The following is a 26,030-nucleotide window of genomic DNA, read 5'->3' as shown; positions in this document are numbered from 1 at the left end:
TCTCCGGACCACATATATGAGTGGTCTCAGGTCTGATTTGAAAAGGACAACCACCCCCCGGAGCCTCGTACTCCTGCTCCTGCACTAAGACCTACACCAACACGGGTCAATCAAACGAAATGGGGAAAGGTGGCAAAGATACAGATAAAGCCGCCAAGAAAGATGGCAACAAAGCCAAGAAACAAACACAACTGGAACTCGAGGATGTGAACACACGCTACAACTGCAGTGGACTCGGAGTTGACAGCAAAGCAAAGGCAGGGTCCACCTCTGCCTCAGCTTCAGTATCAGCTTTAGCTTCAGTTCCAGCTTCAGTCTCAACTTCAGTCTCAACTACATCCTCATCTTCAGCTTCAGCGCTAGTCTCAGCATTAGCTCCAGTTTCAGTTTCAACTTCACTTTCAGCTCTACTTCCGTCCACAGCCTTTACAGTTACAGCTCCTGGCTCTGATATACCCCTACCCATGAAATTGATTGCTCCACCCTCCCCTAAGATAGAGGGGTTGTCATTGACACCATCTCTTCCATCTCTCCCTTCCTCTCCCACTACAGTTCTCTCTCCGATTATGACACCTCCTTTGGAGGGGTCATACACTGTTCCGCACTACTCAACCTTTTTCTCCCCTCTACCTCTCAGTCAGCCCACGTTCCCACACCCTGCTGGGATCGCCTCCTCCAGGCCACTATCATCTGCATACCGCACCCATCTCACCCAGTCATCACCAGCCTCCAGTCTCATCCTCACACTTTCATGCCATAGTCCTTGCAGTTTCCACTACGGACGAGCTGACCCATCAGAGGCTTGGGAGAACTTGCTGATGGAGGTTCGAGCGCGAGAGGGAGCTGTCACGCTTCGCACAGGAGCAGACACGCTTCACCCAGGAGCAGGTGCGTCTCATATAGGAGCAATCTCAGGCTATCTGAGACCAAACTGATCTTATTCAAGGGCTCAGATAGGAGATCTCGCAGCTCTGACATGAGGTCACTGCTATACATACAGTCCCAGGGGCCCCAGTTGTGGAGGCACAGATTGCGAGCATGCAATCTGCCATCGAGGAGACATCCAGATGGGTCGACGTAGCCAAACGGGAACCTGCAAGGGTAACCATTTCGGCTACCCTCCTGGAATAGCAACAAAGAGCCAGCAAGGCTCTCAACATCAGAGTACGTGGGATCCCATGCACTGAGGCTACACCGATGGTAGATGCGACGGCCTTCATGGCCACTACTCTAGGGGCGACTGAGCATAGGATTGAGAGAGCATGGCAGGTTGGGAGGGACCCCAACCGAGAGCAGCCCCTTATCATACAGTTCCATGACGCCGAGGCACGACTTTCGGCTTTACGTCGTGGTCAGCCTTACGAGACCAGCCAGCGATCTCCATGGATGAGGACCTCACTCCACTACAGGTTGAGGAGAGGCGCTTTCTATTGCAACAGTGGGACCAGGCCCGCAACGAGGGGAAGTGGGCAGTAGTACGAGATGGACGACTCCTTACAGGCCCCCATCGGGCACCCACCTCTCCTCCCACATAGGGAGGCGGGGTCTATGAGACTCAAACATCCGAGACCCTATCCTGTACCGTCTGGAACTGTAATGGTACCTTATGGTCAGAACCAGGGAACTTCTTGGAATTCTATACAGGTCATGACATAGTCTTTTATATAGAGACACATCAGAGTCCAGAGCGCCCACTACCAGTACTTAGCGGGTATACATGGGAGTCTATCTACACAGATGAGATGAGGGATACTGGAGGGGTTTAAGGGTCAGGAGGAGTCGCAGTCCTTTACAGATGCACACTTTTAGGGGCCATCTCAGTGGAGCAGAGAGATACACATTCCAAGTTTCTCTAGATCCGGATTCGGCACATGGATAGCCAGGATCTGTTTATTGCAGTTTGCTATTTTCCCCCGAGACCTCCCGCTTTGCCAGAGATATTCGAGGGGAGGATGAGACATCCCCATTTGTTGCTCTTTATCAGTCCATTGTTGACTTCTCTGGTTGCGAAGAACTCCTCCTAGTTGGGGACTTCAACGCGAGGAGAGGTGCTCGTTAGGCACCACTCGACTTCATGGATGATTCCACTCTACTGCCAGACATTGACCTTGAGGAGGCAGGTATGTTACGAGTTTCGGCTGACCGACAAGGACGGTTCGCATCTTATGGACAGGCCCTATTAGACCTCGGTAGGATGCATGACCTCATTATTTATAATGGTCTTGATAGAGGGCCCGCATCACGTGCTTTCCACATGGGTGAGGCTTCAGTGTTGTGGACTACATCATTGGATCCCCTGCCTTCACATCTCGCATCACTAACTTTACCGTAACACCTCTCCCTCCAAGGGCTGATCATACCTATCTTTTCTTTAGGATTTCTACCCCCCGCCGCACAGCTCTTTCTACCCCGTTGAGTTCTTACTCCACCTACCATGATATACGCTTTGATCGTGATCACTCACCTACTTACTCTGGCCGTCTGTACATACTTCTTGCATACATTGACTTTATACCCCTATTAGAGGACTATGCTGTCCTAGTCACCCACTCACTACACGAGGTTGCTCTTCACGCCTTTCCCCACACCACTCGCTCCACCCAGGACCGTACCCTGTAATAACTGGTACGATGATGAGTGTAAGGCTTTACGCCGTTAGCTCGGATTCAAAACCAAAAACAATCTTCCGAGCAAACCAGAGATGCTATGCGAGTACCGCCGACTGGTACGCACGAAGAAACTTGACTTTGTGCACCGAAACGAGGAGGTGGTACTTAACATTCTATTTAGTAACAACTCTAAGGACTTTTGGCGGAGATTTCTAGAGAGACGGTCCCCCTCACCACTCACTAACACTCAGGTGTGGTTTGATTATGCAGGCACACTCTATGATATCCCAAATCAGCCAGTCCCTAACCTATCACACATGCCACGTCTCACATCCTGCACCCTCTTCACTAGCGGGGGGTTAAAGGATGCCGTAATGAAACTTCGTAATGGCCGAGCGAAGGATCATGAGGGACTATGCACTGAGTTCATTGCATATGGGATTAATTTCCTAGCCCCGATCTTAGCAAAGCTATTCAATGAAGTGGTTTGCTTGGGGTTTCCACGCATCTGGACCATTAACACCATCTCACCCATTCACAAGGCAGGGGATCCCATGAGCTCGGATTATGTTTGGACATGTCATGTCTAAGATTTATGCATCAATACTTGATTTTGAGGTCAGCAGATTTGCAGAGTGTCAAGGACTCGAAGCAGCGGGACAGGCCCGTTTCAAGCGGGATCATGGGACCATGGACCACATTGTCGCGCTCAGATGTATCATCGAGGAGGCGAGGGCACAGAAGCAAAGGGTTTATTGTTGCTTTGTGGATTTCCACAAGGCATTTGACACAGTTCCGAGAGCCGGCCTCATACAATGCCTACAGGATTTGGGTTACGACCAGGAGATCATTTGGGCTGTCATGGCACTTTATGAGCGAGTTTCAGGCAGAGTCCGAACAGGATCTGGATGGACGGACGAGATCGTGAGCACTATCGGGGTCAAACAAGGGTGTCCATTATCACCTGCCTTGTTTGGCCTCTACATTGACGAGCTCGAGACAGTGATGCAAACACGGGGGGGTAGGTTGCTCTCTCGCGGGCATGTTGATCCAGATACTGCTTTACGCATATGATGTGGCTCTCTTGTCTTCCTCAGCAGAGGGGCTCCAGAGACACCTTGACACACTACAGTATTTTGTGAGTCTCATGATTTGAAGGTCAACCTGGATAAAACCAAGGTTATGATCTTCAATACGTCTCGAATCGTCATGCGCCAGGTTCACATTTGATGGGTCCCCTGTTGAGGTAGTTTCATCATACACTTATCTTGGGGTCGTCTTTTCTGGACCCATCTTCACTATGAGACCGGTGATGCATGCACGTCTGAGCAGAGGATATGCTTCATTGGCTAGACTAGAGAGGCAGTGCTTCGGCTCTCACTTTCAGAATCCACGGACCAAAGGGTTGCTTTTTGACTCCTTGGTCCGCTCAGTAGGGATGTATGACAGTCCATGCTGAGGGCCAGACTTGTCGGATATAGAGTGGGCCAGGGTGAAGCAGCTGCAGGTTCTCATGTTATCACGGATGATCTGTGGTAAGCCATCCGTTCCTCACTGGATCATTCGGGCGGAATTTGGGTCACCCCCATTATAGTTAGATGCTGCATTTCAGGCCATCACATACCTGTACCGAGTCAGGGAATATGGGGATTACACCTCTGGGCGTAGCAGGATACCATGGCTAGCACTGTCCTCTTCTATAGCACTTGCAGCAGGGGGAGACCAGAGGTGCTGGTATGCATGCACAGAGAGATGGTTTGAGGGGCTAGGGCTCCACATGGACAGACTATCTCCATTCCATTACAACATGCATGCTTCGTTCTCTCCCCTTCTATCACACGAGGTCAACTAGGTTATCTGTGAGGATCTACTATAGCTACACATATTCCGGACACGGTTGGGCCCGAGTGACCTTCCAGTGAAGCTGGGCTTCTACAGAGATCACTTCTTACATATCACAACGGAGGACTTGGTTGGGCCTGAGTGATCTTCCAGTGAAGCTGGGCTTCTACAGAGATCACTTCTTACATATCACAACGGAGGGTTTCATTGATCCACCAGGATACATGTAGATGCACCTACCCCACTCGTTGAGGATCTCTTTTGGACTGTTCCGGGTCTCTTCACATAGACTTCATATCGAGAGTGGCAGAGCAGAGCGGTTACCCAGGGAGAGGCGCATATGCACACTATGTGACATGCAGGAGGTTGAGACAGAGGAGCATTTCATCTTCAGGTGTCCTGTTTACTATGAGATCCGAGGGCGTTTCTATTGCCTCTTCAGAGATAGTTAGGGGGGTTTGGCTCGTCTCCTCTCCTACCTAGACCAGCGGTGTTTGGTTGGTTTCATTTATGATGTGCTTAGACACCGCGAGAGGATACTCCGAGCACGGAGACAGGAGCAGAGACTTCTTCCTCGATTGATACCTCTCAGAGCTCTATCACGGAGTTCTTTCAGCTAGATCACAGACGCCCACAAGACGAGACCTCAACATAACCGTGACCCGGAGCCTGTGACCCGACAGCTTAGACAGAGGGTTGACACATAGATCGTACTTGGGGACATCCCCTCCTTGTTTAGGGTCTGAGCCCGACCGACAGGGGTCACAGTGGCCCTGGTTAGACGCAGAGCTACGACTAGGAGACGTAGCAAGACTACACCCTTGAGGGGCTGACAACGCTCTATTGCTGACCTCATGCCTCCACTGCCTAATCCATCCTGATGTCCTGCTGCTAATGACGAGGATGATGATGATTTTGATGATGTTGATGATGACGATGATGCTGAGATTGATATATAGTCGACTATCGACATGACTATGTTGTACTTAGGACTTAGTACTGCCATTTTGCATTTTTTGCATTCTGCATTGGTGTGGATGTTTGTTTACTAGCTCCACTACCACAGCTCATTGTATTAGGTTTTTCAATCTCATAGACCCATCGGTCCTCCAAAGACTTTAATAAACTTTCTTTCTTTCTCTTCAACTCCCTCTTGTGAGCTAACTCCCATGTATATCTAGTTACTGTGTGCTCTTGTGCATCTCAGTGTAGAGGATCATGTCTCTATCATTATATGTCTCCAAGAAACCTCCTGGGTCAGACCATAGTGTGCCATTTTTCCCCCCAAAAAGATCACTTCATTAAGTATGATTGAAAACCGCAAGAGCAAGCTCTAATGTGGGAGTACAACATGCCATGGCGAAGAAAATAAACGGCTCAAAAAGAGCTAACAAAATTTGAAGGTGGACGCTGAAAATGCCACCTCAACCCTCAAGAAGACTCAGGGGAACGACCATACAACTAGAGTCTCCAAGACCCAAGTGCCAAGAGAAGAGGGTCGGGATGAAGAAACCACTATGAATTTGTGCCCCACTCCATGTAACCTGCAATCCTAACAGGCTGGAAGGCAACCTCCAAAAGAATATCACCTAAAGATGTGAGTAGTTTGCCTCCCAACTGAACATCAAAGACCAGGGTCTCCTCAAGTGCATCCCGCAAGGTTATGACTTGTAAAGGCATACCCGTCCTCGTGAAAGCTCCCAACCAAGTGGACTATGCGGCAAATCATCTGTATCTATCCACTCTGTTGGTATGGCTTCCTCTATCTGCTGCATCCTGACTGCACTCTCTCTGAGATGGCCAATAGAAGTGAGTCTCTGATCCTCTGGAAGCTGCCTGAACGCCTTCCAGGCACCTACTATAGAAGCAGGTCCCCTCTCCCATCTAGACCACTGCATATAATGTGACGCTTCTAGTGATCTGCCATGCTCATCCAGTATCGAGTCATTCCACATGACTGGCTGCCTGTCTGTCTCTTCTCGACGAGAGGAGGGTGGAACTCTCCGAAGAGTGGTTCTAAAGTTGCCCCAAGCTTTGAGATAGTGTGCCATTACAATTCCATACTGCTATTTTCTGTCCAGTGTGTGCACACATCCCATGGGCTCGGCACTGTCATAATTATCCTTCTTCCTTCTCTTCATTATCCTCCTTGTCGCCTCTTTCTCGGATGATCACCCTAGTCATCCCTATATACAGCCCATTTCCCTACTTCCCTCACTGCCATTACTCGTACCATACCTCCCCTTCGGTGCTCGTGTTGTAGAAGTGTGAGGTCGTCATCCAGGTAGATCTTGGTTCCCTTCAAAGTCGCTCTTGTGCTCACGAGGGTCTTCCTGTCCATGCTTGTCCGAAATTTCAACACTAGTGGCTTTGTAACAGTTGCCCACCCTCCACGCTATCTTGCAAGGGAGATTGACCCCCATTTAGGTGAACAGTATCTTGGCATTTGCCATTGGAGTGTCTCCTATAAGACATTTAGCGTTTGCTGGTCCTGCTCTTTTCCTCCTGAAGTGCTTCGGAGATGTTCTCTTTTTTAGGAGCAGGTGTGCCTTTCTTGACCATATCCTTCCATTCCAACATTTTGGCCTGCCCCATCTTGATTTGCTGTTTCAGTTCAGCGTGTTTCCCTTGCATTCTGCCTGCATAGCTGCAATATCTTTCTTGAGGTTGGCATTCTCAGCTTTAAGATCTTCCATTGTCTTGCATGTTTCTAACGGGGCCCCATTCATATCTTTTATTTGCTGTACTATAATTTCCAATGCATGTACGTTACCTTGGAGGCCGGTATTGGCAGTTACCCCGTCCTTTCCCATTCCTCTCTTTTGGATTTCTCTTTTCTCCACTCTTCTTGCATCTTCCCACCCTGTTTCTTCATTTCATTGAGTACCTTATCCACAAGTGCTTTCTCAGCCAATAAGGCTACATTGTAGCTTCCAGATTATCTATCTTCTCAATGAGGGCTGTGCAAACCTTATGGAGGCTGGTAGGGACACTTTCTGAAACCTTGTTGGGTGTCCCTAATGAGTAGGTTTCCATGGCAATATCTAGGGCCTGTTTTCCCCATTTATCTTCAACACAACCACATTTAGGCATTTTTTGCAAACTCACTGTTTGCTGCCTGCTTGTTTGCAGAAATAGTGCAGAAATGTAGACCCTAGCACGCCTGAGGGCTGATAATTTTTTGAAGTGACACATTTCATATCCATGTCTTCATCCTTGGTATTTTCTTCCTCTCAGCTTCTTCAAACCTCTCCTTTGCCAAGTTGTGCTAGGCATCTTCATGTAGTGCTGAATAGGGGAGCACTACAAGTGGTATACATTACCAATGTTGCTGCTCCCTCATCTTTTATGCTAATAAGGTAGAGAAAAGGACCAAGCCCCTTAGCTATTATGCCATTAGGGTAGAGAAAGGGAGGACCATGTGCTATGCCTTTAACTTATGCTTCTTCTAAAATCCTGTAGAATTCCTTATATTTCTAGTGACTTTTGGACAGGACATTTAGCACACTTCCAACAAACATGAGTAAAGATAACACAGCAAAAGCATAAATACTTACAGCGTTACTCTTATCTACAGCTAAGTTTGTATAGATGATGGGCAGATGTCAAAGGACTGTTTCTTGTCTTGGCTGATGAGGAAGAGATTGTCGCTGCTGAAAGATGGCTGGCCAATGAAGATAACCAGTGTACATCTCTACTCTTGCTTGCTACAGGTCTGGTCTGGGTCTTCTTATGTTAAAATGGTACTATCTTGTTTCTGGGTCAAAAATTTCAATGGCCCCTAGCCAATGATACTCATTGATACAAATATGAACGCTTTCCTTGGAGATTTCTCATGCAATTTCCTTTCAAAATAGTTCTGCTTGGAAGCTTTGTATGTCCTTAAAAAACTTATGATACTATGATCTTTATTTTGTGGTTTGTTAAGGAAGGCACATTGTATCTTTTGATTGTTGAAATATGTAATCGAGAAAAAATGCTCCAAATACCCACATTTTAGCATTTAAACATTGGCCCAGATGTCAAAATTTTCAAAAGTGACCTGTGCTTACATCGATCTCTTTACGACCAAGTCCCATAGAAAAGGTTGAGATGCTACAAATAGCCCCTTGGATCACATGCCCTCTTTCTAAAAAGGTCTACCATGCTCATATGATCTCCTTTTGAAAAGTGATTGTGAGCTAAACTATTGGTCATTAACGAGCATCGAAGATTCAGGACACTCCATACCAATCCTTCTTAATGCCAACCAATACTTCTTTTATGGACACTCCACACCCTTTTTGGTGCCAACCTTGGTTGAACGTTAATAAGGTTAACTTTTAGCCTTTGAAGCTGCTCATCCTCTCATCTAAAGCCCTCATGCCAGGCCTTGGGGATGGTTATCACTATCTCCTCAGTCCAGTATCGTACTCCTGTCATGTGTGTTCATTGTGGCAACATCTTATGACGCTCCTCCCATTACTGTGGAAGGTGCCTCCATGCCTTCGAGGACCTGATTGGGATACTATCCCACTATGCCCGATTGATGTGCATCGTGTTACCAAGCATCTAACTGTCCATATCTTAAACCTACGGGTGCAAGATAGGTGTTGTTGGCATATCTCCTTTTTGCACTATGGGACTGGCTCTAGTGATACCCGTCGAACAACATCGCTAAGTTCTCATTAAGTTTTGAGTCAACCTTTCCAATGAGGGGGGCCTACATGAAGATCCATCTTTGCAAAATCTATCCTCCCATCTTTGGAGTATTCCAAAGAAGTCCTTGCTACAAGAGGAGCTTCTAGGGATTTGTATGTGGGGTGAGGCCTTGTATGATAAGCTTGTCCAGAAGGGTTTGGATTTGCATCTAAATGTCAGTGATCCCTAATACTTCATGTTGTACACCAACTGGGAGCCATGCACCAGCAAGACGTTGTGTAGCATGCCATGGCAACTCAAATTTGGCGACCATTACTTGACCTGTGACAAAGAGTTTGGTGGAGCTCTAATACAAGAGCTTTTGTCGTACACTTTTAAGATTTGAGGCTACTTGCTGCTCCATGGAGATGTCAATCCTAACTAGGTAATTCGGAGCTATGTGTGTGTGTGTGTGTGTGTGTATGTGTGAACATGTTTGTGTGTGTGAATGGGTGTATTGCCACTTTTGGTGAGTGCAAGGGTCAAGGAAGGTGAGTGAAAGAGTCAAGGAAGGTGACGTGTGTCACATCATAGCTTAGTTCATTGGTGTGATGTCAATGGAAGTGTTTGTGCTATAAATCATGCCCTTGGCACACGAATCATTAACAAAGTTATCATCCTTGAGTCATATGAATCTGTCTACCCTATCTCAGTGTCTGCTATAGTCTCTTCACGGATGGCTTTGGACCTCTCTCACGAGTGATGGATTATGAGGATCAGCATTGCCTAGCTCTTTATGTCAGGGAGGCCACTATGCTTCGACGACACTACCTCAGAGACCATCAGCACAGACCGGAGCGTGATAGAGCCCAGCCCGATAGAGCTCAGACACACGCTATACCAGATGACAGGTATCAGGAGGAGCACGAGGAGGTCAGAGCTCACACAGGACACATGCCTCCACCCTGTGGATGTACATATGAGATGGTGGTTTGTAGACGCCGCAGGATCTTGTTACATAGGGGACGTACTCGCCGCTTCAGACGATCCAGGATGATGGCAGCTTTTCGGAGGAGACTTACTCATGGAGATCTCGCCCTACCAGCCGCTCACCTCACTTTTGCTCAGATTTGTACTCTCATAGCAGGAGGCAGAGTCGATGGACAGGATTTCCAGTATTATTTTGGTTCTCAGACTCCGTGATACATGGATTTGTATCTTTGCATTGACATATTGTACTCATCCCCCCATTTTGCACCCAGGGGCGGTTTCCTTGCATCTAGCTTACTTTGTATTTAGGCTCAGATTTGACATTATGTACTTTCACTTGCATTGTATTGCGTAGCACTTAGATGATATTCGACGATGCCTCTTCTTTGTGGCACGTTGATTTTGTGCTATCTTGTACGCAGAGTTCTTGATGTCCCATGGGCCCATTTTGGCCTTTAGTGGACAATAATACACTTTCTTTCTTTCTTTCTTTCTCTCTCTCTCTCTCTCTCTGAGTATCAGTCCCTAGGTGATTATGGGATTTAGGATGATTCGGAGTAAGCCCTTAGTCCCCACGAGATCATATATGCAGAGTTTGCCATGACACTATCTTCTATCTTTAGTGGGCTTTTTGTCTTATGTTAGAAGATCAAGGTACACATGGGGCAAGTGCCTCTATCACTAGGTCAAGGAAGGAGGTCTAGTTTTCGCCATCTCACCAATGAGGATTGTTAGCTAGAACATACGGGGTCTAGGTAGTCTACTGTATCGCATAGTAGACAACTGATCTGTAATCAGCTACATCCACGTGTTTCAATTGGACCCCTTGATATTCTTTTTCTTCAAGAGCATGAATTGGATGATGCAATTTGCAAGAACTAGGCCAAACTTCTTTTTGGTTGTGCTTTTGGCTTTGGTGCGATTTTTACTAGAGGAGAAACATGCATTTATAGGTCAGCTTCTTTTTGCCCTTTAGTTATTGGGCATGGTGTTCTCATCCCCTATAGAGCTCAGTGGATTATTCTATTTCCTAATGGGTGGAAGATTGATTTTCTTAATTTGTACATTCCTAACAACGGAGGAGAGTGTATTTGGTTTTGAAAAGAAGCACTCTCTTGGATTCTAAGCGTGGACTTATGGATCATTGGGGGAAACTTCAACATGGTGGAGATGCCCATCGATAAAAGAGGAAAAAGTGGAGGTATTCACTCGTTTGAGAGAGCTTCTTGAGATGCATTCATATTTTTGGTGAGAAGAACCAAGCCTTACACGCCTGAACAACCCTATAGTTTGTGAAATAATCCCACATGTAGTGGAATCCATCCCATGCACTAGCCATGTGGCAACCACATTGTCTAACCACCTATCAATGACATAATATAATAGGTGGTGTGTAGGACCTAAGGTGTAATAATCACTCTATTGAATCTTTATAATCCTAACTATAATTACCCCAACAGTGACCTAATGCATTAATCCATAGTCCATAACTCAATTTTCCAACACTCCCCTTAATGAACAATGGACATGGTATGCCTATTATGTTGGAAAACTTCTCTTGCTTGATCCTTGCAAGAGCCTTGGTTAGGATATCTGCCCACGTGATCCTTTGTTTGATAATCGACCAAATCTATTTTATTGCTCAGAAGTTTCTCATGTACAAAGTGATGCTGAACACCTATGCACTTACTCTGATCATGAAATACTGGATTTTGTGCTTATCAAATAGAATACTTGTTATTGTAAAGGAGTTGGCCCTTTTTGCCCAAGCCCAATATTGTTTATGATTCTCTTTAACCAAATAGCCTCACAAGTGGCATTTGAAGGTAAGTTTAGAGTTTGGAGTTTAGAACTAAGGGTTTAGGGTTTTTCAATCATTATCATTATGTTACTAGTATGTATGAGATTAAGATTTGAAAGACTAGTGTCTCATTTTTAAGGTTCGAAGGGAAGATTATTGGTAGCCATGCATGATCACCACTTGGCCATTCCTCTAAGGCTCCACATACAAGGGGTAGATGCTCGTGTGCCAGCAGCCACATGGCACTCTCCTCCATAGTCCTCTGAAAAATACCCACTCATTTGTACTTCTATTTATGATAACGTTGAGCCTTTATAGTTTTTGCTAAGAGCAGTCTTTGGATGAGGGCCTTTGCTCATGTGTTCATGATTATTTGCTAACTCAAACAATGTCATAACCCTTCCAACCAATAAACAACAAACATAGAATTGAAAGTTGGACTATAATCAATGTAAACTTTTTTATAGCTATCCCACATCATGTTTCTTTAGTTGAATTACCAATTGCATGAATGGATCTGCATAGTACAGTTGAGCGATGTATTTGGCTAAAATTGACTTTTTGTCTACTTTGTTTGGGGGTTGCAAAAATTGACAACCGAATTTTTTTTTGCAAAAATTTTCCAATCAAACTGGTACTTATATGACAGTTGTTGGCTTACCACTGTGACTGCTTCGCCATTTACGTGCATGCATGCTAGTATGTAGTTCTCAATGAGCTAAGCCATGAGATGAGAATTGAGGGTATGGTTTTTGCCATCATACTCTTGAAAAGTAATTTTCTTTGGGATGCATGCTGTTTGCAATGGTTGGGCTGGTGCTTTCATGTCCCATCTTATCATCAATGAGAGAGAGCATTTTGGTACCTTAATTACTAAGTAACATGCACATAAGCTAGCTACTTAATGTCACACGCATCCACGTGGTACCTGCTTCAGTGTGGAAGCAGTAAAGGCTTGTTGAAACAAAAGAGACATGTGCCCATGTACACGTGAAAGCTGGGAGTAGACACTGAAATTCCCCCCCCCCCCTTCCTTACTTACCCAACCCTTAAAGTTGGAGAATATTTGTTAGGGATGAAAGGACTACAAATGCCTAAAAGCAGACTGCTTGTGCAATGGGTGTTGCAGGAAACCTTGTGGCAATGCAGATGCAGAGAGGCCGCTGCTCCTCTTTTCCTGCTGCTCTACAGCCTGAGAGTTGCCGCTGCTTAGGTCTTGCTGTGGATAAACAATGAGTGGGGCTCTGGTGCCTTATCTATTCTGAACCCTCTGAGTGTATTCTGGACTTGTGCCAGTCTGTTCACTTTTTAAAAGGCATGTCTGCATGGATTACTTACTGGACCAAGCCATGGTGGACTACCACTTGGCTTGTCAGTCTGTTGACATGGCCGACTGGGCCTGTTCTACTGCCCATACTATGTATGCCGCCGCTGTCTGGCAGCCTGCATAACTGCCATACAACCCCACATGGCTTTCTTTTATGTGAGTCTGTACACAGTCTACGGCTGCAGTTTATAGTTTTCATAGTGATGCACATGACAAGGCGGATCCTCATAATCTAGATGGTTATCGATCAAGCTTGGTGTCATGCCATTTCGAGAGTTTAGGAAGGTTATATACATTTCTTGATGTTGTGGTGGTGGAGATGAAATTTCCTTTCTTCTCTAAGACCATCACAGGCATGACATGGCATTTCTAACCACTGTCTTGGTTCCTATCCATATCTCATTGTTCAGAATATTTGAGTGATTTTTTACCACGGGGTCTTCATGCTTTGCATGTTGGTTTCTCTTTCATACTCAATAGAAGTCTTTCGGGGGAAATTAAGAAATTTCATGGAAAATGATAACTCAGGGACGATGTGGATTCATTGACCTCCATTTTGGATTTTGTTAGAATACAATCAGCCTACTTTTGCTCGATGTTTAAATTGATGCACTTGTTAAATAAAGCACATCTTATCTGACACATAAGAAATTCAGCTTACTATGATCACTTGTTAGGTGCTACCTTACCTCTCAAATTGAAATGTGAGAGAGAGGGAAAATAGGAAAGAAGTACATGAATAGGTGCAATTGAATGCTTAGCAAGCTAATTGTAATCTTTTCGAAGAGTGTTGTGAAGGTAGATATGCACTTTTATGATATGCATCACATCCATTTGCATTCTCAAATGGGTTTTGATCCTTGTTCTCAGGTACAATGAACAATTCTTTTAGTCCTTATGCTATGGCGAGTGTAGTGGTGATGCACTTGAAGAAGCTAAATGGTTCCCTGCTTACAAGGTCCCTCTATCAACATTTCATGACTATTGTAGGTAGATCTCTCTCTCTCTCCCCCTCCCCCCCCCCCCCCCCCCCCCCTCCCCCCGCGCGTCTTTGCACCTGCCCATCCAAACCTTTGCTGCTACACCAGAGAGGGAGCTCCAAAGAGCCACGAACAGATGGGACAATAGCTGTTGCTACTGTCGTGCTACCACATCCAGCCAAGAAGGCCCCTCTGCTGCTGACGTGGCACCAAACTACTGGTGCACTAACTCGCCTCAATCACACCGGGGAACTAGAGGATTACATCGTGCCAACAAAGACTGGAGATAGATGATGATTTGGATGCACTAGAGAAAGCCAGCAAGAAGCCAGCTATTGCTACTGGCGTGCTAACTCACCTCAAACACACCGGGGAACTAGAGGATTACATCGTGCCAACAAAGACTGGAGATGGATGATGATTTGGGTGCACTGGGGAAAGCCAGCAAGAAGCACTGTCAGTCACTTCACTTCAGCTGCTCACAGACTACAACAAAACAATGCCATCAGTAATTGATCGTGGATTGAATGTCAGGAGACAGATGCGCCAGTAAAGCACCATCAGACACTATCAAGTTCAAGCTGGCATAAACTCAACATCGGCCACTGTGGCACAGACAAGCTGAAAGAAATATGCGGCATTTGCTTGAATTTTAGAACAAAATGGTTAAACGCTGAACTGCTCGCTATATTCTACTGTTAAACCTGTTTGAATAGGTCGAGATTCGAGAATTACAGAAGAAAGTCGCAAGTAGAAATTCCCTGAGGGGAACGTTGGAGCTGCTCAGCCGGGATCACCACCAATATAGTTATTAGTATCTGGAAAAATGTTTACTCCCAGATCCTCTTTGAGGATTATGTCCCCCTATTCATAGGTCCTCAGAAAGGAAAATGTACGAGGCAATGGTCAAATGTAGGATGGACATACCTTGTTAATTCAAGAGGTCGAGAAGCTGAAAGATGTCAACAATGGAAAATAGAATAGAGACAGGATGTGCCAAAGTTCTGTTAGACAATGAAATCCCACCAGAGGGTATCCCGAATTGGAAGACTGATAGATGGGCCCAAGAATTACATGTGGAAGTGTTTCACCATGGAATCAAGCTTCATAAACACTTGTGTACTTCTCAACCATTCATGTGAGTGCAAGCCAGCAAATAGACTTGCTTAAAGACAAATATAGAAGCAAAAGGGCAAGTCAAAATCGGACACAATACAATCAAAATGTCCTCTTACTATATGCCTGGCACGTCTAGATCTCCGAGCCCACATGCTCCACCGAGCATATGTAGACTCTTTGTCCAAAGTATCTCTTCCACCTTACTGTCTGGATACCAGTCTAGGTGGGCTGCCACTCAATCTGCAGCTTCTTCATGGTCACTTGCTCCTCTTGAATGTAGGCCCAAGGCATGAGGAGAATGACAATGAGGACATTGAAAAGGTCCTCATACATGTCTTCCAAAAGACCATGCACATATCCGCAACAAAATAGCAAGATGACTCAGGTAGATACTGGAAAGTGTTCAGAAGAAGAAAAGGTATTGACCAAGCAGGATTTGACCCCCTTACGCTTCAGAAAGGATCAGTCCTAAGAGGCTCGGAATTGCAGATCTGGGAAGACTTAAAAGAAGAAGAACAACTGGTGGATACAAGATGCCTAGGCTTGTTCACTTGGTGCAACTGACAGTGTGGAGACTTGAGGAGAGAGGTGAGGCTAGACAGGGTCTACATCTCTCTTTGACTGTTAGATCTGTCTCTCCAAGCAAAAAACAAAGTTTTCTCTTCCCTCACTCTTTCAGATCACAAACCAGTTCTTACCTGGTTGGATATGAGCTGGGTAAAAAAAGGGACTTGCTGGTTTAAAGCAGACCCATCATTGTTTGAGCTCAAATCTGCTCATCAAGAGACTCGCTCTCAATGGGTGAATACTTTTTATGTTGCTGACAGTTATGCACAGGGGTGGCAAGATGCAGTAACCGGCATTTAAAGAATCCTGAAAGAAGCAAGGAAAAACAGAGCGGCTATAAGAGCTAAAAGAATGGATGAGTTAAAAAACGAGGTTGAAGAGCTAGAGGCTAAGGCCAGACTTGGAGACATCAGTGCACAGGAGCAGCTAGTCAAAAAACGAGGCGAGATTAGAGAACAGGAACAAATAAAAATTCGGAATACCAAAATTACTTTAGAGATTGGTGGGGTGGTCACATAGACAGGCCAACCAAGGAAAATTTTAGACTCATAAGGAAGAAAAGACACTATGAGGTAATACCTCTTCTCAAAAATGCAGAGGGTTATGTTGCCCTTTCTGAGGAGGATAATGAGAAAATAATACTTGACCATTTCAGCAGTCTGTTAAGCACCATAGACCATCTAAGTCCTTAGATTGTTGAGGGTAGAAGAAAATGCTAGGAAGCCAGGAAGAAGGTGGTCTCAAGCTTAGATAAGATGCAGTTAGACACTGACATTACTCTCTAGGAGCTCAAAGAGGCATTTTTTCAGATGACTGATGGAAAAACACCAGGAGAGGGAGTTCTATAAAGTTTTTTGGGAAGTAATAGGTCCTTGCCTACTTCAATTATGGCAGGAGTGTTTGGAATTGGGCGCTATCCCTGGATATGTAAATGGAGAAATCATCCAGCTCATACCAAAGAAGGAGATAGAACCGAATTGAAGAACTGGAGGCCACTGACAATTTTGAATTGCAGTTACAAGATTTGCCAAGGCTACTGCTTTAAGATTGCAGAACAAAATGGACAAGTGGATTCTTAAGGAGCAGAAAGGTTTCATCAAGGGTAGACATCTACTGGAAGCAATTATTAACACTAGGAAGGATGCACACATGCAGAGGAAACCCATCAAGATGTGTGCTTCATTAAGATTGACTTTGATAAGCCCTATGACAGGCTCAATTGGAATTTCCTACTCTGGACACTCAAAGATATTGGCCTGGGAGAAAAGTTTTCTACTCATGTGGCTATACTTTTATCTAACACCTCAGCAAAAGTATGAATAAATGGGGAAATGTCTCAGCCCATTATGCTTAGAAGATCCATAAGACAAGGATGTCCACTAGCCCCATCCCTCTTTGCTATAGCAGCAGATGCTTTGGGCTGGTTGATCAAAGAGCAGGTTGATGAGGGAAACATTCTAGGAATTGAACTGCCTTCTTGACAACAGTTGGTAAATCAGCAATTTGCTAATGATACCAATCTCACTATAAGGAACACAGCACAAGACATCCAGAATTCTCTACAATGTGTGGATCTGTTTTGTCTTGCCTCAGGATCCAAAGTCAATCATGCTAAAATGGGGTATGCTTTCCTTTCAGGGAAGGATTAGGAACAGCTAACACAACTGGGTTGTTAAAAATTTCAATAGGGGCATATTTTCAGGCTTTTGGACAATTCTTTGGGTTTCAAGGTGGGTATGAAAGATAGATGGGAATGGTTCTTTAATAGACTAAAGATTAAGCTGGACAGATGGAGAGGTTTCCAAGCAAACCTGGCTGGGAGAAGAGTTGTTCTTAATCACTGCATTTATCCTATAGCCATATTTTACCTCTCTTGCTGGTGCCCCTCACAAAGTGGTCTGGAAAAATTTCTCAGAATATGCAGATCTTTCTTATGGGGAGGCAATGATACTAAGAGGAGAATCTCCAAAGTGAGGTGGTATTTCTGTACAAGACCCAGAAATGAAGGAGGGTTGGAGTCATCAACATTCAACAACCAAACTATAAACTGGCAGCCTATTGGATCATAAGGGCTATCATTCACCCTAAGAGTGATTGGGCAAATCTTTTATTGAGAAATTTTCAATATGTCAGGCCTAGTAGGGATGCCAAATGGAAGAACTACCCCATCCTGTCAGCTTTATGCAACCCAGGACCTTGCACAACCAAGGGCAGTCAGTTGTAGAGAACACTGCGGCATGCCTTTGAGCATATAAAAAGTCAAATTATCTTTACTGCTGGGAAAGGCTCTTTTATGGCCTTGGACTCAATTTGGGTTCCTACAATCTTTAAGACACAACACCTAGGAGATGATGATTTTGCTAGAGCTGGTCAGCTATTTAAGAAGGGTCTGTAGTGCTGGGATCAACTTGGAATAACGATAAAAAACATGGTTAGAAATCAGAAGGGAATTCAGGCTTTCTAATCATGATCAACCTTTGATCACGAGCAGATTACAGCTTTGGAACAATGAGATAACGTGGAAGGGAGAGAGAGTTTTGATCTACTCTAGAGAGTTTAGTTGGGTAGGAAGCCCTCACTTCCTACCATTTCCCACTACCTCTGACAACATTGAGGAAGTAGTATTCAATTTGAATTCCAGATGGAAGCTCTCAGATAACAACTACAAACGGAGGCCCAAATTCCTTTTAATCTGGGACAAAAGGATACCAGAGAAACTGTCTACCTTGCTCTGGTTAGTATTACACAAAGCTGTTTGGACAACTTGCAAGGGGCTTAAAATAGGAAAGGTGATGGCTTATGCAAAAGATGCCCAGGGCTCAAGGAAGATATTGTTCACCTCTTCATTACTTTTCCTGGTGCCAGACAAGTTTGGAAATTCATTTAGTATAAAATGGGAGAACCAGTCAACTGGAAATCTATTCTGTTGGGAGATGCTGTCAAAACCCCCTATGCCTTGTTGTGGGTAGTGGTCATAGCACATGCCTTGGGTTTATTTGGCTTTCCAGAAATGCTTTTCTGTTTAAAGATGAGTACCTCAGTGCAGAGCAATTATTCTCTAACTGGTTTTCCAAAAATGCTTCTTTCTTTAAAAGCGAACATGTTATGTTTCTGCCTCAGGCTAGATTCCTGCTCAACCAGGACATATACAATTTCAATGAGTACATTTCTTAGCTGCAGGATGAAGCCCAGGAGCACCTGGCCTCTTACTCTAGTTGCCCTGATTACCCCAAGGATCTACAAATTCAAGCTATACCTGTTCTTCCCTCTTTGGTACCAGTCAAAGAAGAACCTCAGGACTGTCTGACACTCAGAAATCTTTCTTTTGTAAGGTAGGAGCTACATTGTACAAATTATCTTAAAGGATTTAATAAAAAATTTCTTTTTTTGGCCCCAAAAAAAGAAAAGAAACCTAGATCTGCAAAACTGCCTCTGTTAGGTCCTCCTCTGCATAGAAGGCATCTGAAATCTTGGTATTGGCAGAGCCTCCTCTGGAATAAGCCTCACGGACCATCAAAACCATCCGAAAGTGATTTGAGGTGAAACTCCTTGTAAGATGCATACCAAGTTACCTCTATCCAAACCCGTATCATCAACATAGAATCTATCAATACGTGCATAGATGGGCATCTGAGGTCTCTTGTCGACCACAAAAATCGGAGGGGCAGTGGCTGAGTCTGAAAGGCATCATCCAACCAAGCGTCTCTGCAATTGAACCAAAAAAGTAAGGCACCCCATGCTGCTCTCTCCAGTGAATGAATGCAACCCTTTCCCCCCCCCCCCCCCCCCCCCTTTTTAATCCGAAGGCAATGCCCCCATATAAAAGCCACCTCCTATGATCCATGAATTTGCTTTAGGGGCCCAAGAGAGAAGTTTGGTAAAAGAGTGATATATTCCATTCAAAACAAATCATACAACAGGGGGGAGAGAAAGTACTCTATCCCTAGCCTCAAAAATGTGGCAAAAAAGCCATGGTGGTGGTCTAAAATGCAACGACATCCCAAAAGGGGTCAAATGAAAAAACAAGGAGCAGTCCCATGTCCTCATGAAGGATATAAGTCTCCCACGAGCTGCCGAAGAGGTGCCTGTACACTGCTCCCACTGACTCCTGAGAGTGAAGATCATCTCCGCCCAAATGGAAGCGAGAGTGTCAGCCTCCGTGCATAAATGGCCCCCAAGGACAAAAGAACATCGTGAACACCATATCCGCCATAGGGTAATGCTGGAAATGACCTCCCAGGCTGACCCTGCAGCTGAAGCAGGTAGGGAATCGTGAGCTGGTACGGGTACCAAAAGCAAATCCTGTGGCTCCATGATGTTGGCCTCTGTGGAACCCCGTCTCTGGTGACGCTACATGAAGAAACGGTGGTCTGCTAGCTCTGACTCAAAGAGAGTAAAGGCTCCAGATCCTCTCCCCCAAAGGGCAGCGCCCCATGTCATCAGAAAGGACTCGGATGTAACATGTGAGAACAACCTGAAGATACCTGTCCAGACCACTCTAGAGCTGGGGCAGCTCCATAAACAATGCTTGCTAGATTCCTCTGCAAGCTGACAATGCATACACAAGGAGGGTCTACCCATCTGCTGAAGCCAAGTACCCACAGGTATGCCTCTATGTATAGTGAGCCAAAGAAAGTAGGAGACTTTCCTCGCTCTACTGATGCCCCAAAAGTGAGTCCAGTAGCTCAGCAAGAGCTCTGCAGTAAGTCCCTGTGCGTGCCAATGCTCGGAGGCAGATGGTAGGTGATGAGAGTCTCTCTGCTGAAGCCTGTAACCTGCCCTCGTCGAGTACTGGAAAAAGGAAAGAGGACGATCGCCTGCCACCGGAGCAGGCCATGCCCACTCACCTGGGTCCCAGTCAAGCTCCGCAAGAAGTCGACCCTAAAAAATCCAAAGTCTCCATCTAGTATCCTCTGCAATGGTCAACTTGGAAGGATCTGTGGCCCATTCCTTACCCAAGCAACCAATGACCCGACTCTCTGCCAAAGGAGCTCCTGCCGATCCAAGGGCTGAGTGGGATACAATCTGTGAGAGGAGTCTGCCTCAAAATAAATAAACGGTGCCTGTCCTAAACGAACTCCGATGCATAGCCCAGCCTCACTAAAACAACCTGACCAAGTAGAGGTGAACATAGGCTGGATCTATGAGTATATCCCTCCACTGCTGAGGAATAGCTCTCATGATTAGTAATCTGGTGGCAGCAATCTGTCAAAGTGGCCCATGTCTATCTCTGGAATGAAATGAATGGAATAAGAACTCTCACTACTCTCATGCAAAGGAAATCTCTCAAGAATGAGCAAAGGAGATTAACGGAAATCTCTCAATCTCTCATGAATGCAAATGGATGGAAATTTCTCTCATCAACAAAATGAAAGAATGAAAACACTCGATCGCTCAATCTCTCTCACGAATCACAATGCCTCAGCGAAAGGCAAGCTCGGAGCTCTAATACCATGACAAAGTGAGGGATTAAGGAGGATCAAAGCACCACAAGAGAGACATAGGGTAGCAAACTGTTATGCTCTAGCCGAGATAGCATGACCTCGGAAAGATCGGTGGGCATTTTCTCTTAGATGACCAACTTTTGTAATAGTTAATGTGCGTAAATGAAACGGTCAAGAGAAGTAACTGCCAAGGTCCTAGGTGAGGGTGAAATGGCATTGACTAGGTAGTTCTGAGTGCTAAGGCCTAGGTGCACCTAAATGTGTAATAATACCAAGGGGCAAGTGGTTTTAAATGTGCCCCAAGAGAGGGGTAAATGGTGCACCAAGTGGAAAGGCTAAAATGATGACATTTGGCAAGGGGAACTATCTAGGGAAATGAGGGTCTCGTGGATATGCATGAGGAAAAGAAAAGAACGAATTAATTAGAACACATGTGATCTACGAGAGTAGGCTGGGAGGAAAATGCAGTTGCCATCACCCGTGATCTGTGTCAACAAGGGAACAGAGTTTCTTTTAGTAGAGATAGAGTTTGTATCAGTTGGTATCAGAGCCGAGGCTACGAAGGAGATGGAAGTGGGATCGTCGAACGACCTCAGCGCCAAATTGACGGACTGACTGTTGGTGTAACGTGGTGACGACAGACAAATTGGCCTACGTATTGTTTGGCGTAGACTATCTTGACGGAGATCTCATACGGTCCTTCGACATCGGTACTTGGTGGCTGACCAGATAAATACGAAGCCACAGGAAGGAACGTGGTCCGTCGACGAGTACGGGACATCTTTTAGTCAGCGGATAATCTACCTTGTGGGATTTTGACGGACGAATGCGTGTAGATATTAGGAGGTGAAACGGAACGAAGGCCTAGGGTCATAGTTGACGTAACGAAGACTGTACGGGACGGGACCTGGTTGACGAGCACTTACGTTCATTTATGCAGGCCTCCCTCTATCAGAACGCTGTCATCTATAGCTTACAGAGGTCCTGGGTGATTGACGGTGTAACAAGAAAAACAGGAAGAGTCGTCATCGCCATTGTCTGCCAGTTTTTCGTACCTAATTGACATTACAGGTCCAGAAGGTCGCAGGTGAACCGACGCGTATCAGAGGCGCTTTGGTATCTTTAACGGTGGAAGGAAAAGATTGTGGTTAAAACCCGATCGTTGAACTCGGGATATATATTTAAAAAAAATGAACCAGAGATAAATACGACAAAGAGGACCAATCGAAATTTCGAGGAGAAATCAGGGAGCACCTTCTTTCGCTACAGTTTTTATATATGGTCCTGTTATTTCTGCACCGTAAAAGGAACGTTCAAAGTATTTTATAATTGGGGGTTTAGGGCGCAGGAGAAAGAAAAACAGGAAAGCAGAATAGAAAAAAAAGTGTATATATATATCTTTTATTTGGGTTCTAGAAAAGACTGAAAAAAAAAAAAACCATTTTCCATTGTGAAACTATGGAGGCAGAAGGACAGAATTCTAGGGTGAATCCTAGTGAGTCTAGAGTACAGTCTACACAACAGATGTCACATCACACAGCACCTACTTTGATCGGTAGGATTTCGATATTAGAAGTGCTTTACAGCAGATTATGAACCAACAGCTTCAAGTGAATGCTGGTCAGAATGAGATCAGGGAGATGGTACAAGCCTTGTTGGCTAGACCGTCTAGAATTGATAAGGGCAAAGCTCCAGTAGAGCCAGAGCCCAGTATACATTCATTAGAGCGCGCAAGGGTCAAAGTGCCTAATATTGCTAATTATAGACCGGAGAAGTACGCTGGTCGGATGACCGAGCGCAGCTCTGATGTGATTGAGGTTTGGTTACACAAGTGGGAAGAAGCCTTCGCCATTTGTGAAATTAGATCTGATCTAAAGAAAATCCGTGAGGCCACACACCTGTTTATTGAGGCAGCGGATAGATGGTGGATAAAGCAACAGAAGGATCAAGTTGCTCCTACCACCTGGGAAGGGTTTAAAGCTGAATTTAAGAAACACTTTCTCCCACCTGATGAAGAGTCCTGAGCTTGGGATGCTTATAGAAATCTTCGTCAGAGGAGTCTGTCGGTGGCAGAGTACACCGACAAATTCAGGGAATGTGTCGTGAAAATAACAAACCCTCTCCCTATGTCGGTTCAGTTAAAAGACTATATCTATGGACTGAACGACAAAATCAAAATGGAAGTTCAGGCTAAATATGTGACTACATTAGATGAATCTATTGCAGTAGCCCTGAACTATGAGGATGCCAGGGGCAGATCTGGTGGATTTGTGCAGGCAGGGACTCAGTATGAGTACCCGAAAAAAGGGGGATTTCAGAGGAAATGGATTTCAAAGACAAGTGTCTCGCAGCCAAGTGGCCAAACCAAGCAGGTGAAGCCGGTTGAGGGACCAGTAAAAGCAAGTACCACTGTTGGGGTGAAAAGGAAAATAACTCCAATGGCAGCCCGGGCTTGGTCAAAGTCCTCATTGACCCCTGAACAAAAAGAGAAAGCTAGAAAAGAAGGATTGTGCTTCGGCTGCCTTCACCGACATCAGTGGAAGGATTGTCCACTGAATAAAGACCGTCGCACGGCTAATATGATAATATCTGAATGCGACGTGGAAATGCAGGAGAGTCCCAATGCGGAACATATGCAGATGCAACTGGCGGGACCTTCTCAGAGGTTAGTACCTTGTTTGTTATGTGTATCTGTTGCTAAGTTAGTGACGAGTGCACCTGATAACATCCTATCTAAGCCCGCAGCAACGGGGTATACGGCTTTTAATGATACGGAGTTAATTAAAATGAAAGGGCAAGTGGCCAATCATGATGTCATTGTGTTGTTTGACTCGGCGTCAACTCACAACGTGATTAACTCCAAGCTCGTGAAGAGGCTGAAATTAAAGACAAGTCCATCTGACTATGCGTATACAGTCAGGATGGCAGACGAAAGTTCAACTGAAGTATGGGACCAAAGGGTTACCCAGTTGGAGCTTCGGATTCAGGACTATGCTGAGAAGCTTGATTTTGAAATGACCAAGCTTGCTCATGCAGATATAGCCCTGGGTATGGCGTGGCATTCTAGGAAGAATCCAGCCATTGATTGGAAAAAGCACGTATATCAATTCAAGATGAATGATATGCTTTATGTCTTGCGAGGTGAAAAAGATATACCTCAGGGACCGTTGGTTTCCGTGATGGAAATCAGAAAAGCTCAAGTAGAGTTTTTATTCCTTTGCACAGCATCGGTAGAGCCGGTTGATGACTCTTCGGCTAGCACTGATGTTACGCAAAGTGGTGAGATGGCCAAGCTGGCCAATCTTATAACAGAGGAGTTCTCTGATTGTTTTACCTCCAGAGCGGAAAGTTCAGCATAAGATTGAACTGATCCCGGGGGCAGAACCTGTAAATAGATCTCCCTATAGAATGAGTTTTACCGAAGAGGCAGAGGTGCGTAGACAACTGGAAGAATACCTCAAGTTGGGGCAGATTCAACCAAGTTTCTTACCTTTTGCTTCGCCAGTGATATTAAAAAAGTGGACGAGTTTGTCCAGAGCTTGTGGCCTAAAGCTCATGTGTTAAAACCCAGGGAAAATGAAAAGGATGACCTGGCATCCAGAAAAGGCCAAACTTATGCAAGATATACCATAAGGGATGGTATGCTAGTTAGAAATGACAACGTTGTAGTACCTGGTCAGAATGATCTCAGGCAGAGAGTCATTCGACAGTGCCATGATAGCCCGTGTGCGGGACATCCAGGAGTCGAGAAGACATATAATCTCGTGAAATGAGATTTCTTTTGGCCAAAGATGAAAAAGCATATTCATGAATATGTGACACGGTGTTTCTCATGTCAGGTAAGTAAGGTCGAGCGGGTGAAGCCACCCGGACTTTTACAGCCCTTGGAAATACCACTAAGTAAGTGGGAGAGCATTTCCATGGACTTTATTGTAGGGCTGCCTACGACACAAGGAGGGTATGATTCTATCCTTGTGGTGGTTGATCGTCTAACCAAGATGGCTCACTTCATTACGATTAGAGAGTGTGTTAGTGCCCCGCAAGTGGCGGATTTGTTCATTAGACATATATTTCGTCTGCATGGATTGCCTAGATCCATAGTGTCAGACCGAGATGTCAGATTTACCGGTCATTTTTGGACGGCGGTATTTGAGACACTAAGGACTGAGTTAGGAATGAGTAGTGGGGATCATCCCGAGACGGATGGTCAGACGGAGAGAGTCAACCAAACTTTAAAGGATATGCTGAGGGCATATGTGTCATTGAGGCTAACTATGGTTATAGACCGGCCAATCCAACTATGGTTGGAGTACCTCAGAAAGTGCCTAGTGCCGCGAACTTTGTAGTTCAGATGCGGGAGATGCTAGCATTTGCGAGAGCTAATATCCGCCAGGCTATGGATAGAGCCAAGGTATATGCGGATGAAAACCGGTCTATAAGAGTATTTAAGGAAGGAGAAAAAGTTTTTCTTAGAGTTCCTTCGCACTCAAAGTCGTTGACTTCAGGAGAGTGTGCTAAGTTATCACCTCGATACTGTGGGCCGTGGTTAATTCTAAAGAGAATAGGCAGTGTAGCCTATAAATTAGAATTGCCACAGGGGTGTAAGGTGCACCCGGTTTTTCATGTTTCGCGTTTAAAGAAATTTTTGCATACAGGTGACTCACTAATCGAAGGTGTGGTTTTTTTTCAAGAGATAGAGGATATTGCAAGGCGCAAGGCAACAAGAATCCT

At 45.1% G+C, this 26,030-nt stretch overlaps 1 protein-coding gene across 1 annotated transcript in view; it reads left to right on the top strand.

Annotated features, from left to right (window-relative positions):
• Positions 1–26,030, top strand: part of LOC147905902 (uncharacterized) — a 97,317-nt gene that overhangs the window by 17,256 nt on the left and 54,031 nt on the right. Inside the window, exons 2-3 of the mRNA XM_087379862.1 lie at positions 8,054–8,137; positions 14,060–14,179. Of these exons, the coding sequence (XP_087235988.1) occupies positions 8,054–8,137; positions 14,060–14,179 (204 nt within the window). The remainder of the gene's footprint in view (positions 1–8,053; positions 8,138–14,059; positions 14,180–26,030) is intronic.

This window comes from Dipteris shenzhenensis, chromosome 1, assembly GCF_047967505.1.
Source record: "Dipteris shenzhenensis isolate YYH24624 ecotype China chromosome 1, Dip_SZ_1.0, whole genome shotgun sequence".
NCBI lineage: Eukaryota > Viridiplantae > Streptophyta > Polypodiopsida > Gleicheniales > Dipteridaceae > Dipteris > Dipteris shenzhenensis.
The sequence above is the reverse complement of the archived record's forward strand: the minus strand, read 5'-3'. Positions and strand labels throughout refer to the sequence as shown.